General features: G+C 35.0%; 2 protein-coding genes across 4 annotated transcripts in view; one reads left to right on the top strand and one right to left on the bottom strand.

Annotated features, from left to right (window-relative positions):
• The window catches only part of LOC142342786 (eukaryotic translation elongation factor 2-like), a 425,342-nt gene that overhangs the window by 181,574 nt on the left and 226,785 nt on the right, over nt 1-16,983 (top strand). The gene's annotated exons all lie outside the window — the stretch shown is intronic.
• The window catches only part of LOC142342213 (uncharacterized), a 22,377-nt gene continuing 14,974 nt past the window's right edge, over nt 9,581-16,983 (bottom strand). For 2 of the 3 annotated variants that reach the window (XM_075393465.1, XM_075393467.1), the window contains exons 6-8: nt 14,276-14,397; nt 13,457-13,658; nt 9,581-10,190 (exon numbers count right to left, since the gene is read on the bottom strand). In XM_075393465.1, the coding sequence (XP_075249580.1) occupies nt 10,120-10,190; nt 13,457-13,658; nt 14,276-14,397 (395 nt within the window). In that variant the 3' untranslated portion in view covers nt 9,581-10,119. The remainder of the gene's footprint in view (nt 10,191-13,456; nt 13,659-14,275; nt 14,398-16,983) is intronic. The other variant, XM_075393468.1, reaches the window with a different exon arrangement.

Genomic DNA, 16,983 nt, shown 5'->3' with positions numbered 1-16,983 from the left:
GGACAACACGAGAGTAGTAGGGTTTACAACGAGTTGAAAGAGTTTTTGTTAGAAGTTTCCATTTGAGCTAATTTCTACTGTTCAAATTTATTAAAAATTGCACCATATAACCAAATCAAGAAGAAACCAGTTCTGTACTAAATGCTTTGCAGCAAAATTTTGTCTAACAAGTTTTCATTTTAGTGTCAACCCCTTAACTCAGATATAATTTTGTTTTTCTAATTTCTTAAAACCTTTCTGAATTTCGTACAGATCTGTTGCTATCATTTTTACGTCTAATTTATCGCATTGAACTCCTTTGAAAATTTTAATCTAAAATAATTTTCAATGGGTTGAGGCCTGCAATGTTCCTCTCTTTTGTGTTTTGACAAAGTTTCATTTTCGAAAACATAATATTTCTAAGATTCGTTCCAGAACGACTTGAGCTCTGCAATTTTTTCGTTGCTCATCATAACTCCGAGCTAGCGGTGATTTCATTTTTTAAAACAGAATTTTTGTTCTTTTAGACTAGTTGTGTCAGTGTTTTAACAATTGAAAAATGTTAAGTTTTCTTGGATAGTTTGGCTCATTGATTCGAATTAAAGAGCTTTTAGAATGTCTGTACTTCGCAGAAATTTATTGAACAAATGGATAATTGTTTTTCCTGGCTTCAGTTTTCAGTAACAAAATAAATAATACTTAAATAATACAAAAATAATTGCTTGGGTGTATCTTACAGCTGCACGTTTGAAGAAAAAGAACATTTGTTTTCAATTTAGTCTGTGGTGACGGAATTTGACTGGACACAATACCAGGTAAAAAACTTTCAGCTATTGTTTTCTAATTTTGTTTGGTTTTTATTTTACTACCAGGAGAAAACACGAGCAAAATCCTTTTCTTTTTAGATGAAATTATTAAAATTCAAAAAACGAACTTTGCAAAAAATGAACTTTGCTACTAAAATACCGCTTATAGGAAACACGGAAAATTGGGATTGCCACAAGGGTTAGCAATTTTGATTACATAGTCTCTCTTGGTTCGAGAGGTTTGTTTGGGGCTACTTATCTGACTTTGCCTATAACAGTTTTGTAAAAAAATTTTCGTGTTTCTTAGCCCTTTGGAATCTGTTTTATTGATTCTTCAAAGATTCTTCAATTTTTTAATTCTGTTTTAAATTTTTACTCTAGTTTAGTTAATTTTGCATTAACTAGTTACTTTGGTCTTATTTAATTCAAAAGCATATCGTTTTGAAAAACCATTTTACTTTAGCCAAATTAGCAGGTCTTACAACATTTGTGGATCACTTTATCGCTTCTACCTGCTAATCCAATTAGTTCACTATTCACCAATGCGTTTGACGAACGATGCGGGGCAAATTATCAGCAAAATGGTGAAATACATTTTTGTCTGGCTTTTAAATTGGAGCCTCAATCGATCTGATAACAAAGAAATCTGATTCTTTTCTTATGAATGTTACATTTGTGAAAAAAATAAGATCGTTACAAAAAGTGGGCCCTTCCAAGAAAATTTCGCTGAATACAGGGCAAGTTGAAAAAATAGCATCTGTTTCTTCGTTTTTTTCGATGGATCCGATCATAAAGGGAAGGCATTATATTCAGTTTGCAATACAATTTTGAAACTTCTTCAGCCATAATTGTTTTGTGTTTTAAACATCCTGTGTAAAGTACGCAGTATCAACGACAGTTAATTTTTGATAGGGAGTCAGTTAAATTGAACTCAAAATTTTTGTAGTACGCAAATTCTGTGGAAAATTTTTAAACAAACTGAGACCTCATTGAATTCTGATAAAATCAAAGCAACGCTCTTCTTTGTACAATTTTCAAAATAATTGGGCTGAAGTAATACATTTCTTTGCAAATGTAGGTTACTCAGATAATATGCGTTCCCCTGAAAACTCAAATAATGCGGCCCTTTTTGAATTAAATCTCCGCAGAAGATCGGTAAGTAAGACACAATTTTTAGTGCTAGCATAAACTTCTGTGCAGTATCATTTCAGATATGCTGATGTAAAACATTACATGGTTTCAAATGCAATTGTGGGAACTCTTGTTTTAAATTTTTGAACTATACGCTTTCTCTTCTTAGATTTGATACGTTTTAGCTGGATACGTTTTCTCTTCCTAGACTTTTTCGTTTAACTTATTCCAATTTCTTCTTGTTCATTGGTACCCGCAATCTTGTTAGCAATACGGTCCATATAGCATAGGGATCCGCTCATATCTATAACATAACCGACTAAACTTCGGAAGAATTGCTCTCGAACGATTAGTGGGAGCTCTAATAAATTGCAGCCTGCTTCAGTTGGGGGGGGGGAGCCTAAATGGAACTAAGAAGTTCAATAGTGGGCTTCAAATGACCACATTAGATGTTAGCATTTACCACTATTAAGATTTGAAGTGAAAAATGGCACCAGTTTGGGCGCACTTTTCAGTTGACTTTTAGCATTAAATTGCCTGCCAATTGAGTTCAGCTGCTTGAAATTGTGATTGAGAGAGAATTTTGGATCACGCGAAACGCAAAAAGTCAAGGGCGTAAAAGTCACTCGAAAAGTCAAAACGGTCAAGCGAAAATTTTGCATAAAAAAGACAGACACGTTTACAACAATTGCTTCTCTACGAGAGCAATTAAACAGTTTGTGGTACAATAGTACATTTTTAGTTTGAGTTCATTAATTTGGTGCAACCAATTTAGTTCAATTTCTGTTTAACTTAAATTAGTTCAATTTCCTTATTTTAATTTGTTCATTTATTCAGTTTAATTTTGAAGATCAAATCCGATGATTTCATACTTGTTATATTGTTTATATCCTATGCATGATCTTTTGTCTGTTCACCTTGTCTCGTGATTGTCAGTTGCCGCAATTTAGTAATGTTATCTTGTGAACAATTTGTGAAGCAGTTTGTTAATCTTGCCTAATTTCATTCTTCTCAATTTCGTAATTTAAAATAGTTGACTCTCTCTCTTAACTAGATTTCGATCCGCCAAAGTCTAAATTCAGACGCATCAAAAATTTGGTATCTTTCGCTAAGCGAAATACCCGATAGATAGTTGAACGTGATTTCGCTCCGCCAAATCAACCTAAACTTTGCAACTCAAATAATCAATATTTGAATAACAAAATAAAGCTTGAATTCGCTCAGCCAATTCACTCTTAAATTGGCCGAAATAAAGAACGCTAATTGGGACTACGAAACAATTCAAATCTACAGATTGTAAATCTGTACGACATGGCGCAGTCAGCTCGAGAATCGAGAAAAACACCGCTGTCGATAGAGCCATTTTGGGAACGACCAACCTCAGACCCACCGATCAGATGGGAGAAATGGAGAATTCAATTAAAACTAGCGATTCTCGCTCGCGAGAACATAACTATAGACACATTGCTTCAACCCAAACCATCGACAGTTCGCCTACCAGTGGAACCGAAGTACGAAATGCCGATTGACGACACAACCGAGGAAGCAGAAAGAGAACGTAGAGTAAGAAACAACCAGCTGAAGCTACAATGGGAACTAAAGTGTCAAAAAATAACCGAAGCGGGAATACTATGTGGGGAGCGTCCTTGGAATCTGTGCGATCAGAAATGCGTGTCCCTGTTGTACCTCAGTATTGGTACTGAAGGAAGACGACTATTAACACAAAAATTCCCGCACGACAACATTTATGATTTGACTACTCTAAAACTCTGGGAAATGATGGAGATTGCCTTTATCCGCCCAAGAAACATCACATTCGATCGATTTGTGTTCTTCTCTCGGAAGCAAAAGAAGGGCGAGACTGTAGAGCAATTTTACAGCATCTTAAAAGAACTAGCTGAAAATTGTGACTTTGAAAACCGTGAAGAAGCCATCATCAGGGACATTTTCATCACTAACATGCTAGACGATGACATTCAGCGAGATTTTCTAAGGGACACAGTCGAACCAGAGAGGGCACTCAGCATTGCAGTAAACATGGAAATGAGTAATCAGAATCAGCAAAGAATTTCATCTAATAACGGCGCAACTGGCAGTACGGTAAACACAGTACAACAATTCAATCGATTTCGCGGCGCGGGAGCACGAGGACCTCAATCAAGCAGAACAGTCACAAACCGTGCATCCATTGGTCAATGCCGTGGTTGTGGTCAAGTCTGGACACCTACACATCGTCAGGTTTGCCCCGCAATGGGTAAGAAATGTAATCACTGTGGTTTGCAAAACCATTTCGCTAAAGTTTGTCGTCGAAGACTTAATTCTTCAAGAAACACTCAACAAACTAATCGTATTAACAATATAGATACGGCAGAAACATCTAATCAAAATTCTAGCCAGGAAAGTCTAAACGTCAATTATATCAATTATACTGCGCAAATCAATTCAGACTATGATTCTTCGGATGATAATTACGTTGCCACTATTGAAAATACGAGTTCCCCAAATTTGACACTGAAAAATTTAACACTAACAATTGGAAACACAAACTGCGATTTACTTCTAGACTCTGGTAGTGGTTGTACCATTATTAATATGTCACTCGCAAGAGAAATAATGCTCAATTGCGCTCAATCACAATGGTCGGAGAAAAGACCATTGGAATTGAAGTCATTTTCGAATGATATCGTCCAACCTCTTGGTACTTTGAAAACGCCGGTAAAATGCAATGATTGGAGTATACAGAAGGCAAAAATAACGGTTGTATCCGATGGATTTAGACCAATATTAGGACGGGACCTTTTTGACCAGTTAGGTATTACAATTTCTCAGAAGCCTTGCCCGCAATCTGAAATTAATAATATAGATCCACCTTGTGCAATCAAGAAATCAATGGCAAAGGAATTTCCTGATTTGATATCTCGAATTGGGAAATCAAAAAACCACACGGTCAATTCAAAATTTCACAAAAATTATCGAGTAATACATCAAAAAGGACGGAAAGTACCCATTCACCTCCAACCGAAAGTGAAAATTGAATTAGAAAAACTGTTAAATGAAGGACATATTGAAAAGTTAAACAACTGTTCAGATCAATTTTTCATATCTCCGATTGTCATTACGGTAAAAAAGGATAAGTCAATCAAAATAGCCCTTGATTCAAAAATCCTAAACAAAGCTATTCAGAAAAACAAGTATCAAATGCCTAATATAGATTCGCTAATTCAAACGATTTCGCAAACACTGTCAACGGCGCCGCAGGAGACTGCTTATTTCACAACTCTTGATTTGCAATACGCTTATAGTCAATTAAAGCTACACAGTGATACGGCCCGCCATTGTAACTTCAATATAGTCAGTGGTGATATGACTGGCACATATCGATTTAAAACTGGATTTTACGGGCTGACAGACATGCCGGCGGAGTTCCAAAAAGCTATTGATTGTACCCTAGCCGATTTAGAAAATACTTTCTGTTTCCTACATGACATTTTGATCGTTAGTAGAGGTGGAATCGAAAAACATCTTCATTTAGTACGAAAATGTATAATAAAACTGGATCAGGAAAATTTACGCATAAATCTGGCAAAATGTCATTTCGCAAAAGAGACGATTGAATGGCTCGGTCATAATATTACGCAGTCTGGTGTAACCCCACTTTCAAGTAAAACAGATGCAATCGGAAAATTATCGGCACCTACTAATCTTAAAAAACTTCGATCTTTTATGGGATCTGTACACCATCTTGGAAAATTTATTCCGAATTTGTCACAATTATGTTACCCCCTCCGACCATTGCTTAAGAAAAATTCAAAATTTCTCTGGACGGAAGAGCACGATAAACAGTTTTCTTTAATAAAAGAACAAATTACGGAAACAACTGAAAATAAACATTTCAACCCGGATTTGGAAACGCGAATTAAATGTGACGCCTCGCGTAAGAGATTGGGATGTGCATTGGAGTAACGAACACCTAATGGGTGGCATACTGTAGCATTCGCGTCGCGATTTTTGAACTCTGTTGAAGACAGATATAGCATAAACGAACTAGAACTTCTGGGTGTTGTTTGGTCAGTGGAACACTTTAAGTATTACTTATACGGCAAACCCTTTACTGTGATAACTGATCATAGAGCCCTTCTCTCTATTATGAGAGAAAACAGATCCAATAAATCATATAATAGTAGACTGACGCGACGGGTAGATTGTTTACTACCATTTGAATTTTCGATTGATCACCTTCCGGGCACAAAAATGGGATTAGTGGATTATATATCTCGCGACCCGCATCAACAAGCTGCTAATATATCCACATACGACGAGCAATTTATTGTAGCTAATTTGGATATAATTAAGCGTAGCGCGAAACGCTTCTTATTAAATGCTGAAAATTACGTCGATTTCGCAGCGCGAAATCAATCTACAAATTGCGTCGCAAATAGTCCAAATTCCACTAATAACTTATGTGGTGATTTCGCACCGAGAAATCCAGAACATTCTACAAGCACGCAAATTGACGACTCAATTAGCGAATTAACGATAAATAATTTAAATTCCATCCCCAAAATCGAAACAACTAACATTCCTCACTCGCTTTTTGCCTTAAACCGACCCACCGAACAGTCACACTCTAATCTAAATCATTTTCAACGCATCGCAACAAAATTCAAGAACGTATATATGATGTCTCAATCACCTTCTGACGACGACACACTGATGACTGTAAAACAATCGACCCCTTCCAGAGTCCGATTTGCAGAGGCGGGGCCTTCTACTGTTCAAGCGGCACCTGTGACCCCCATTACACCTACTACAGATACAACAGCCACTTCGCCTTCGGTAGACGACTTGTACATGGATTCTTTCAATTTCGCGCTTTCAAAAATCTTCTCAAGCTCTCTCATGGCCAGCCTGACAACAAAGGACGCGATCTTGAAAGAGATTCGCGACTGCATTTTGACGTCCAATGAAGACAGATGCAGTCAAATCTCACCCTACATTCATTCCTTCTGGAAGGACTTACACGTGAAGAATGGGTGTGTTTGCATAGACGACAGAATTGCACTCCCACATGCTATCAAGGATGCGTATGTAGATGCAATCCACACAACTCACCCTGGCACATGGGGAATGACGGATATGGCGACACACGCGTGGTGGCCATACATGCACCGGGATATTGCCACCAAAACAGCAAAGTGCAACCCATGTGTCAAAATTGGTAAAAATTTAAAACCTATTATACCAGCAAATAAATGGGCACCATTAAAGCTATGTAAAGTTCCTAATGAAGAGATTCAAATTGATTTTGGAGGACCATTTATAATGAGAAAAATCAAGAGATTTATTTTCTTGCATGTATTGATCGATTTTCGAAATTTCCAACAGCAAAGGTATTTGATAGAGCCAATGCAGATAATATTTTAAAGTTTCTTCAAGAATATGTTTTGTTACACGGTATACCCCGCGCGATTAGATTGGATCAGGCTAGATGTCAAACGGGGCATCGAATTAAAACATTCTGTAATCAAAATAATATACAGCTAATCGAGGCGCCAATACACGACCACAGAGCTATTGGTTTGGTTGAAAGACTCATTCAAACAATCAAGAATCGCTTAGCCTGTATTAAAACGGCGGCACAAAATCAATTTAACATGAAAGCATCAATAAATTCAATAATTTATCAGTTACGAATATGTCGTCAAAAGACTGTTGGAATATCACCTTTTGAGGCACATTTTGGCAGAAAAGCGAATACACCATTAGGCAATATAACTACTAATCCAGATTCAAAAAGTTTAACTTACAAAAATATTCTTAATAAATATTTAGATTTGGAGACTGTCAAATGGGACCAACTCATCACAGACGACAAATGGGACAATGATGAGCGAAGCGATATAGAAATGGAAATAAACAAGGACAAACTGGGCAAGGAGGCAATGAAAAGACAGCGGGACGACCCAAATAAAGAATCGAGATTAATTTCTCATCCCGATGTTGGCCAACCGATACCAAGAACAGAATCGTCACTGGAGCTCAAATTGGCAAAGAAAAAACCACAAATAAAACGATCAAAGAAAAGTCTCGACGGTCTATACGACGTACTTGCACCAGGATCGTCAGTTATTAAAACAACCGAAAACACATCAGTAATCAAAGAACCGGGCAAGAGAGAGGTTACTATACGGAATTCTGACCTCGCAAAGTTCGGCACAAAGGCGGAACGAGAAACAGATTTGCAAATATATGCAAATAGACGCCCGAAAATCCCCACGGGAAAAACAACGGAGGAAATCATTCATCACCATGCAAAAGAACTAAGAAAAAAGTTAGAAGGTGGAAAGAAAATGAAACACAGAAAAGTGGCAGATGACGTCAGCACAGTGTCGTCCATTCACTCTAATGTAACACGCGCCCTCAGAGTAAGAATGCCGACCAAGCCAAAGATACAACAGACAACGGCGCCGCGAAATCAAACCACGGAGTCAAATAACGATCCCGCAGTGCCAATGGAACTTCCGACTTCAAGCATCATTATCGCGGAGCCACCAAGCAGACCGAAAAGAAAAGCAGCCACGAAAGCATCCGCAGCGCTAATTCCTTCAAAGAGAAAACGCTCTGCCACTTCAACAACAGAATCGGATGAGTCTGTGAATCCAATTCAATCATGCCCTCCCACAACACCAAGTACTGCAGCAATTGGAAAACAGAAGAGACGGCAAAACATTAAAAAACAACAAATCGAAAACAAGTCCATAATCTCTGCAATACAAACTGCTGCAGCACAATCCAATCAAGAGGAGTCAAACTTCACAGTCGGCCCATGCTCCCCAACAACTTCCTACCCCACTCAATTCTACGTCTCTCCGAATTATGAGGAACCCGAGTTATCTATGACAGTTGGCGAAGCGGAAAGGTATTATGAAAGCGAAAGCGATTAATGAGTAAAACTGACCATTCAAAACTCTGTCTAAAACATTACAGTATTTATTATTTAACAAGTACATATTTCTTACTAATTTTCTGATAAATAACATGTTATTTATTTCCGCCAAGGGGGAAATGTGGTACAATAGTACATTTTTAGTTTGAGTTCATTAATTTGGTGCAACCAATTTAGTTCAATTTCTGTTTAACTTAATTTAGTTCAATTTCCTTATTTTAATTTGTTCATTTATTCAGTTTAATTTTGAAGATCAAATCCGATGATTTCATACTTGTTAATTTGTTTATATCCTATGCATGATCTTTTGTCTGTTCACCTTGTCTCGTGATTGTCAGTTGCCGCAATTTAGTAATGTTATCTTGTGAACAATTTGTGAAGCAGTTTGTTAATCTTGCCTAATTTCATTCTTCTCAATTTCGTAATTTAAAATAGTTGACTCTCTCTCTCTTAACTAGATTTCGATCCGCCAAAGTCTAAATTCAGACGCATCAAAAATTTGGTATCTTTCGCTAAGCGAAATACCCGATAGATAGTTGAACGTGATTTCGCTCCGCCAAATCAACCTAAACTTTGCAACTCAAATAATCAATATTTGAATAACAAAATAAAGCTTGAATTCGCTCCGCCAATTCACTCTTAAATTGGCCGAAATAAAGAACGCTAATTGGCACTACGAAACAATTCAAATCTACAGATTGTAAATCTGTACGACACAGTTGCTTCAAAAATAAATTTGTTAGGTATCATGTATCTATACCGCATCTGCAATATATTAGGCTAATTTAACGATTTATAGATCGCAGGGCGATATAAATTCAATCATCAAAATATTAGTTTTTGAAGTTCTCGGCAAATTGCGTTGAAGAGGACTGCATGTCAGGTCTGATGTCAGTCCGTCATTTATCAGTCCTCAGTTGGAACTGCCTGAACTCCATAAATTGGATGCAAACAGAAATAAGTTGTTATTTTCTGATAGAAACACACAAAGACTGCAGCACGTGAACATGTTGTCCGGGTTGTGAGCCCATCATTAGTTGCTCAAACATGTCGCAGTCAGAAAAGATTTACTCACAGAAATTAAGTTTTAAGCCACCAACTTTCCTGAAGATTAATTGAAGATTCAGATTTGCAAACTCGTATCGTTTCTTCATTTTTTCGATCTTTTAAGACGGTCAAGCGATTCAAGCAATACCGAGTTTGGTTTTTCTCAGAAAAGTCAAGTCTTCATTGGTTGTTTTTTGTCGTAAAGTGTGGCTAGTTGATGGCGGCCATTATGGCGAACACCATGGTCAGGAGCGAGGCGGCTCCCATGCCGACAAGTTGCCCTAAAACAATCATTTCACAGAATTCCTCCGTAATAAAAGCACCTAATATAAATGATTTTAAATTGTTTACAAAGCAAAAAACTGTAGGTGAGTGGATGTGATTAACAAGACGGCAGGAGACTCAAAATAAAAATTTTCGATTTTTTCAACCACGTGGTTGCAAAAAATAAAACCCAGATACAACCTATACATGAAACACAATCAGAGATAGTTCTACTCACAGATAAAGTCCCTAATAAGTGCACCAAGGGTGCTTTACACATCAGCTTCTTGAAATAGAAAAAGTTTTGGTCGTCCTTTTAAGTTTAGCAATGCGTTTTTGGAAGCTTTTTCGATCTGATTTACCATACCACCTGTTTTCGCTATCTATGTTTTGAATATTTATTTGCAACTTGGTAAGAACTTTTTTGATGTGAAGGTATCCTAGTTAAGTTGCTGTAGTGAATATTTAACAATCAAATCACAAGATATTCTTTGTGAAAAAAGTTACAAAAAATAGTAAATTTTGTAACATTTCACATTAATTTGTTATTAAAAGTTTTTTTCAGAAATTTTTAAAGTTCATTTAGTTTTTATTAATAAACAAATAAAAACTCCTAATTTCCAGTGGCTGTATAAAAGTAAACTGAAAATATTTTTAAAATTAAGCCACAATTTGCAAGTGATCAAGAATAATACAAGAAGTTGCAAAATGTTACAAAAAACTTGTACGTTTATGTAACAATAAAACACTAGTTTTCAAATAATTCACTATAGTGTCATCTTTTAAAGTTGTCGGACCATACCAGAAAAAAATGTTAATGCGCAACTTGGTCTTCAGAAGAACGTTTACTTCAGTTATATCACTGCAACCTGAAAAACGTGAAATTTTTTTAAATCAATTCAATCAGCAACAACTTTGATCAGCAGGGAACATACAACAATTACGTCAAATTTGACAACTATTAGAACACATCATTCATTTAAATAATTAATTTGAATTTGTAATAATTTAGCAATCGGTTTTATCAAATATTAGGTGGTAAAGTGTGTCTAACAATTAAATGATTACAATTAAAGTTTGTACATCTTATGCTTTCAAAAAAGGACTGTGATTTTTGTTGGAGCATCAATTTGAATTTATTTCTGGTTAAGAAATACAACACGTCTGCCAATCCAGCTTTTACTAGAAAACGTATGGAGACATTTTGACATTAAACAAATGCTGTCTTGGAAATTTTCTGTTAATTCGTCCTTAATTGAATCCATAGTTACGTTCTGCTTTGAATGCAAGAAATCACGCTCACTTCTTTAGCTCTTTCCTGCTTAATTCCAGCACTGCTGACCCGGCGGCCAAAACAAGAAGGAGAGAGTGATAAAACACAAAAAGTCACGAAAAAATCGATTTTTAAAAAAAATAATTTTAAAAATCCGCTTGTGATAACTTTTCTGACAAGTTGTTTGCAAATATTTAACTAAAAATTAAGAAAAATGACAATCGAAAGTTCTTGAGCGCACGCTATTTTTTCTCACAGATTTTTGTTACGTTTTTTGGTTAACAATAGTGAACAAGCCGTTAATACCAATATTTTTTCAAATGAAAACTCAAGGAATTGGGAGGAAAAATCAAAGTACTCTTTTTTACCCTAAAATTTTTGTTAGTTTAATGAGGTCCTTACTGGTACTTAGGATTTGAGTTTAACCACAAATTACGTGTGACATTTTTATCCCTGACACAGGAGGGACTCACTTTTGTAGTAGGATATTTTGATAATAAATAATCATGAATGATCAAAAGTAGTTTTGGTATGGAACAGAGGAGAGTGAGATTTTCCCCACGCAAAAATAGGAGGTTCATCTAGCCATTTCCCTTCAGAACCCATGACTGGTTGAAGTCATGACTGATTCTTATCACAGGCAGAGCTTTTCTCATTCGGGCCGGCTCAAGAGGCTATCAACGCATAATTTTTGCCATTTGATTACCAAAAAAGGACCTGTTTATGATAAAAATTGGTCTAAGTAAAGGCCCAAAAACAAATAATGCTTTTGAAACCAACTATCTGCGCTTAAATTGTTGAAATGATTTTATTCAAATTAATGATATATTGCTCTCGGTATTACGCCAGAAATAAAAATTTTTGGGCTACGATTTATGATTAGAGTTTTTCAATGAAGTCAATTACAAAACTCCGGCATGAGAAATTTTTATAGTCTAACTTTTAGTCCAAAATAAAATTTGTTCAACAAATTGTATTTAAAAAAACTTTTGGCTATCAAAAACCAATGAAAAGCAAATAAACGGTCGCTCAACAATTGATATTGCTACAATTGTTACAAGTAATAAAGTGAGAATAAATGAGATAAATAAGTAAGAGCGCAAATAACAGAACAAGGAAAAAAACAAATTTTAAAAGATTGTTACAACATTTAATCGTTTTTGTAATACATCTTTTTTTGTAGAAAACAGTTTTTAAGAATGAATTTTTGGCGCAGTTGATAGTAAGTTGTTGAATTATTCAAAACCAGAGATGTTGGCAGTAAAGGAACGTTTTCATTGAAACAAACATTATGATATAAGTTTTATAGACTTTATAAAATTAGATAATAGAAAAATCAAAATTTAAAGAAATTTCTTTAACAATTGATTCAGTTTTTCCAGAGCTCTTTAACCATTGGAATGTTGTATCTCTTCGCGAAAGGTATCGGTCGGCAAAGTTCGTTTAGCAGAAAAAAATTAGGGTTGGTTTAAGTTTCCTAAACCCCAATGCATTGGGGGTTGGATCAATTGACAGCCCTGGTGATTCATAAATTTAAAATCTTGCACGAATCTTGCAAGAAATCTTACAATTGAACGCATATTTCTTCCATTTTGCTCGCAAGATTCTTGCAAGAATTGAATCCATCCTGCAAGAACTATTTCAAAAAGTCAATTAGAAAAAGTCAATTAGAATCAGTTGTACTCATCAAAATTCTTGTTAAAGTCACTTCATGTGGTGTTCAGCTGTAGCTTCCAAAGATACTGAAACAAATGTTTGGGGCCAAAAATATTGAATCCGGGCCAAGTATTTTTTCGCTGGTTTCGCTTTTATAACATGTTTAATAAACAATAATTTGCTTAAAATTTGTTTTCTAAAACATTTGTACCCTGATTTATTTTTTGACTTGAATGAGATCTTGCAAGGTTCTTGCAAGATTGGAATCCGGTCATCCCTAGGGAGTGCATTAATTGTCACCCTCATCTTCCTCTTTTTAAAAATTTAAGTGAATGTGATTCAATTTTAGCTTACGTTTGAAGCTACTGTCGCTTGTTCGCTTTATGTTGATGGTTTGGAAGAGTTCTTCGTAGATTCTAATATGGGCATTGAAGTCATATTCAGTCAAAGTCAAGTTGTAGAGCGAGATTGTGCAGTTGTAGTCTGTCATTCCCGATTGAGAACATTCTGTAAGGTTGTACCTCTGACTCTCGGACACTGTTGTTCCAGATGTGTACTTAAAAAGGCCAGTTAATTTAAACGTCAAATGAATATAACTTCTCTGATATGATTTGAGGACTGAAAATTGCTTGTTAAATTTTAAAACACGGCTTTGAGCTGCATTGACGCTATACGGCTTAAAAATGTGCAAACAGTGTCAATATAAACAATTTTGGTTGTATTATAGTTTTCAGTTTTATTAATCACCCAGTGAACCGAAACGATAGGAAATGTATCAAGTTTTGGTTGATACGAAATGTATCAAGGAAATAATCCTGAGAACTTTGTTGGCTCAACCTGCTAAGAACTTAATAAATTTTGGCACGTATAAAAATAGTTTCTCAAGCAAATAAAATACTCCTGAGATTTATGATGAATTATCGGAAAATCTATGTATTTCATTTCAACTGGAATAATGATACCGTTTAATATCGGAAAGGTCTCCTAACCAATTTCAATGAATGTTCTAATGATATATCCTTTCCATCATCTTAACGCAAAATAAGTTCAAAGCGTCTTATATTAATAGAAAGTAGGGTTCCCTTACAACTGCTTAACACCCAGGACTCAAAAGTAGACTGTGACTATAATGTTTCCTGTAGTTCTGTGAAAATAATAAGTTTATTTGACTACATTTAGGTTCACGTAGATGTTGTTTGCATGGCTGTTGATACTGTAGTCCACAATCAAGTTCACAGTGCAGTTTACAACGTCCATGTCACAATCAGAGGAATGGTTTGTTAACACGCTGAAGTCTAAAAACATTACCAGTTTACTCAAACACACACACAAACACTCAAGCATACACACACACATACACACAAACACACACACATACACACAAACACACACACATACACACACACACATATATATATATATATAATATATATATATACACATTTTATGTATATATATATATATATATATATATATATATATACACATATATATATATATATATATATATATATATATATATATACATATATATATGTATATCTATATTATATATATATATATATATATATATATATATATATATATATATATCCTGAAAATGATTTAAAATATGACGCTTAGCTCCTACAAGAAATTTTCTCATTACTTTTTGGCATTGAGTACCAATTTTCCCCCCTCTGAAAACTTACAGCGCCGAGCAAGCCAAGATTTCTAAGGTATTTTGTACAATATTCATATTGCTCTGCAAGCAGTATGAATATTGGAAAAAAATACTCGACGGTCATTTATTGCCCGACGGTCATAAAACTTTACGTCGAAATAGTTCGAAACAGTCCGAAACCCAACTTCGCACCGTCTCTTATATGGCCATGTTTTGGGAGTCCTCCAAGGTTTTGTTTTTGGGTATATATTCATTTAAGTACCTAAAAACTGTCATAAAAAAAATCCGTCAGATAAATGTTATAGCAGACCAAATGAATGTTTTTCCCTACGCAAATGTACATTTACAAGAAAGTTCAGCAACTTGCGCATAATTTACCAAACCGGCTCATCATTTTTGGCTAAATTGTGCACTAAATGAAGACGAGTTCGAAATTTTCTTCATGTCATTAAGGAGCAATTCATTTTTAATAAGTTAGACATGGTGGAATCTGAAACAAAGTGATACTTCAATACCAGTAATGATAATGCCAACGAGGTTATTTTCTTTAAAAAAATAGATAGTGACTGCTTATACTTTTTTTTTCTGAAAAATACCTGGACTCTGAATAAAAATTCGTGCATTTTTTTTTTCAGTTTCAAAGCAGATGGCAGAATGCCAAAAAAACGCTGCAATAGCTTTCAAGACCTCCTAAAAAACAGCGCTAAAATATCAGACCTGAAAAGCAAAAAAAGCGGACGTCTCAATTTGATATAGACTTCAATCTGTTTTTGACAAGCGGCACTAAAATTGCAATCAAACTATTTCATGACACCCTCTTCAAACTTTAGCATCTCAAAGTAAGGTAATTAAAGCCATTTTCGGACAGTAAAGCTTTTTGTGAGTGAGGTAAGTTATGCCTGACTTAAAAAAATCTCCAGGAACAAAGATTTCTCTCCAATAAGTAAAAAAAAGACGCCAAGCAACCAAAACTGGCAAAAAAATGTATGAATGGATGGTCAGAAATTCATTTGAAGAGAGCGAAAAAGTCACAAGTTGCAACAAAAAAACTTGACGATGAAATAATAAAAAACGTAGCAGGACAAGTCATGATATACACTTTCATTGCCTAAACAAACATTTAAACTAAGAAGGGATCAGAAGAACTATCTGACTGATCAATTTTTTCTAAAAAAACGGGAAAACTCAAACACAAATAGATGCACGTGAAGAAGAAAACAACTGGCGAGAAAGAGAGTTGTTGCTCAAACATTCATTTCTCACTCAAATTTTAAATTAGAGTGCAAAAACTATCCCGCCATAAAACAATAGCTTTTTCGCTCCATTTCCTGTTTCGGCATCACCAACGTACTACCCCAATTCAAATTCATAAATCAACACATTCTGTGAACAGATCTTACAAATCAGCTTAAAAATTGTGAAAGAAAACGAAAAAACCTTAATATAAAAATAGTTAGGAAACTGGCTGTCTGTTGTCAGCACAACACTTGAAACAAAACATGCGAAAACAGAAATTGAACAAAAAAATTGAAACAAGGACTATATGCTGAAATCATCAAGAATAAAACAACATCTTCACTTAAAAAGAGCACAGCATTTCTGTCTTAAAGTACACAATCAAATTAAGAACGAAACAAAAAAACAAAAATTTATTGCAAAACCACCTCAGTTGCTCAAGAAAAGAAAAGCAAAGGCATGAGAACTGAGACTTTATTTCTGACTGACATCAAAAAACTCAATGCATTGTAAAAAGCTAGGACAAAAAAACTTGCAAAACCTGATATAATTTTTTGCAATTAAAACTCTTAAAAGAAAAGGTTTGTATTTTTCAGACAACATAGTTTTATAACTATCGAGTTGAGTTTGCCTCAATTTTCTTGAAATCAAAAGATTTCAAAGAAAAAATCAATTGAGTATAGTGAGAACAATTGTGACAAAACTGATATTAAACGTCATGCAGAATGTAATGACAACAGATTTTGCGCAAAAGAACTCAGCTGAGTAAACGAAGTAATAAAAAACTCAGTCCTTGATTTCAGGATGCACATGGTAATAACACCATTTATTAAAAAAACCAAATCTGTTTTTCCAAAAAATTCTATCTAAAGGCACAAAACTCTTGCATCTTTAAGCTGGATCTTCCTATATATTGAGAAATATTTGCCAAAAAAATGATTTTGCTTAATTTTTTTATAAAAAATGCCTGAGTTTTCAAATT

Source organism: Convolutriloba macropyga, chromosome 7 (assembly GCF_964194025.1).
Source record: "Convolutriloba macropyga chromosome 7, txConMacr16.3, whole genome shotgun sequence".
In the NCBI taxonomy this organism is placed as follows: Eukaryota; Metazoa; Xenacoelomorpha; order Acoela; family Convolutidae; genus Convolutriloba; species Convolutriloba macropyga.
The sequence above is the reverse complement of the archived record's forward strand: the minus strand, read 5'-3'. Positions and strand labels throughout refer to the sequence as shown.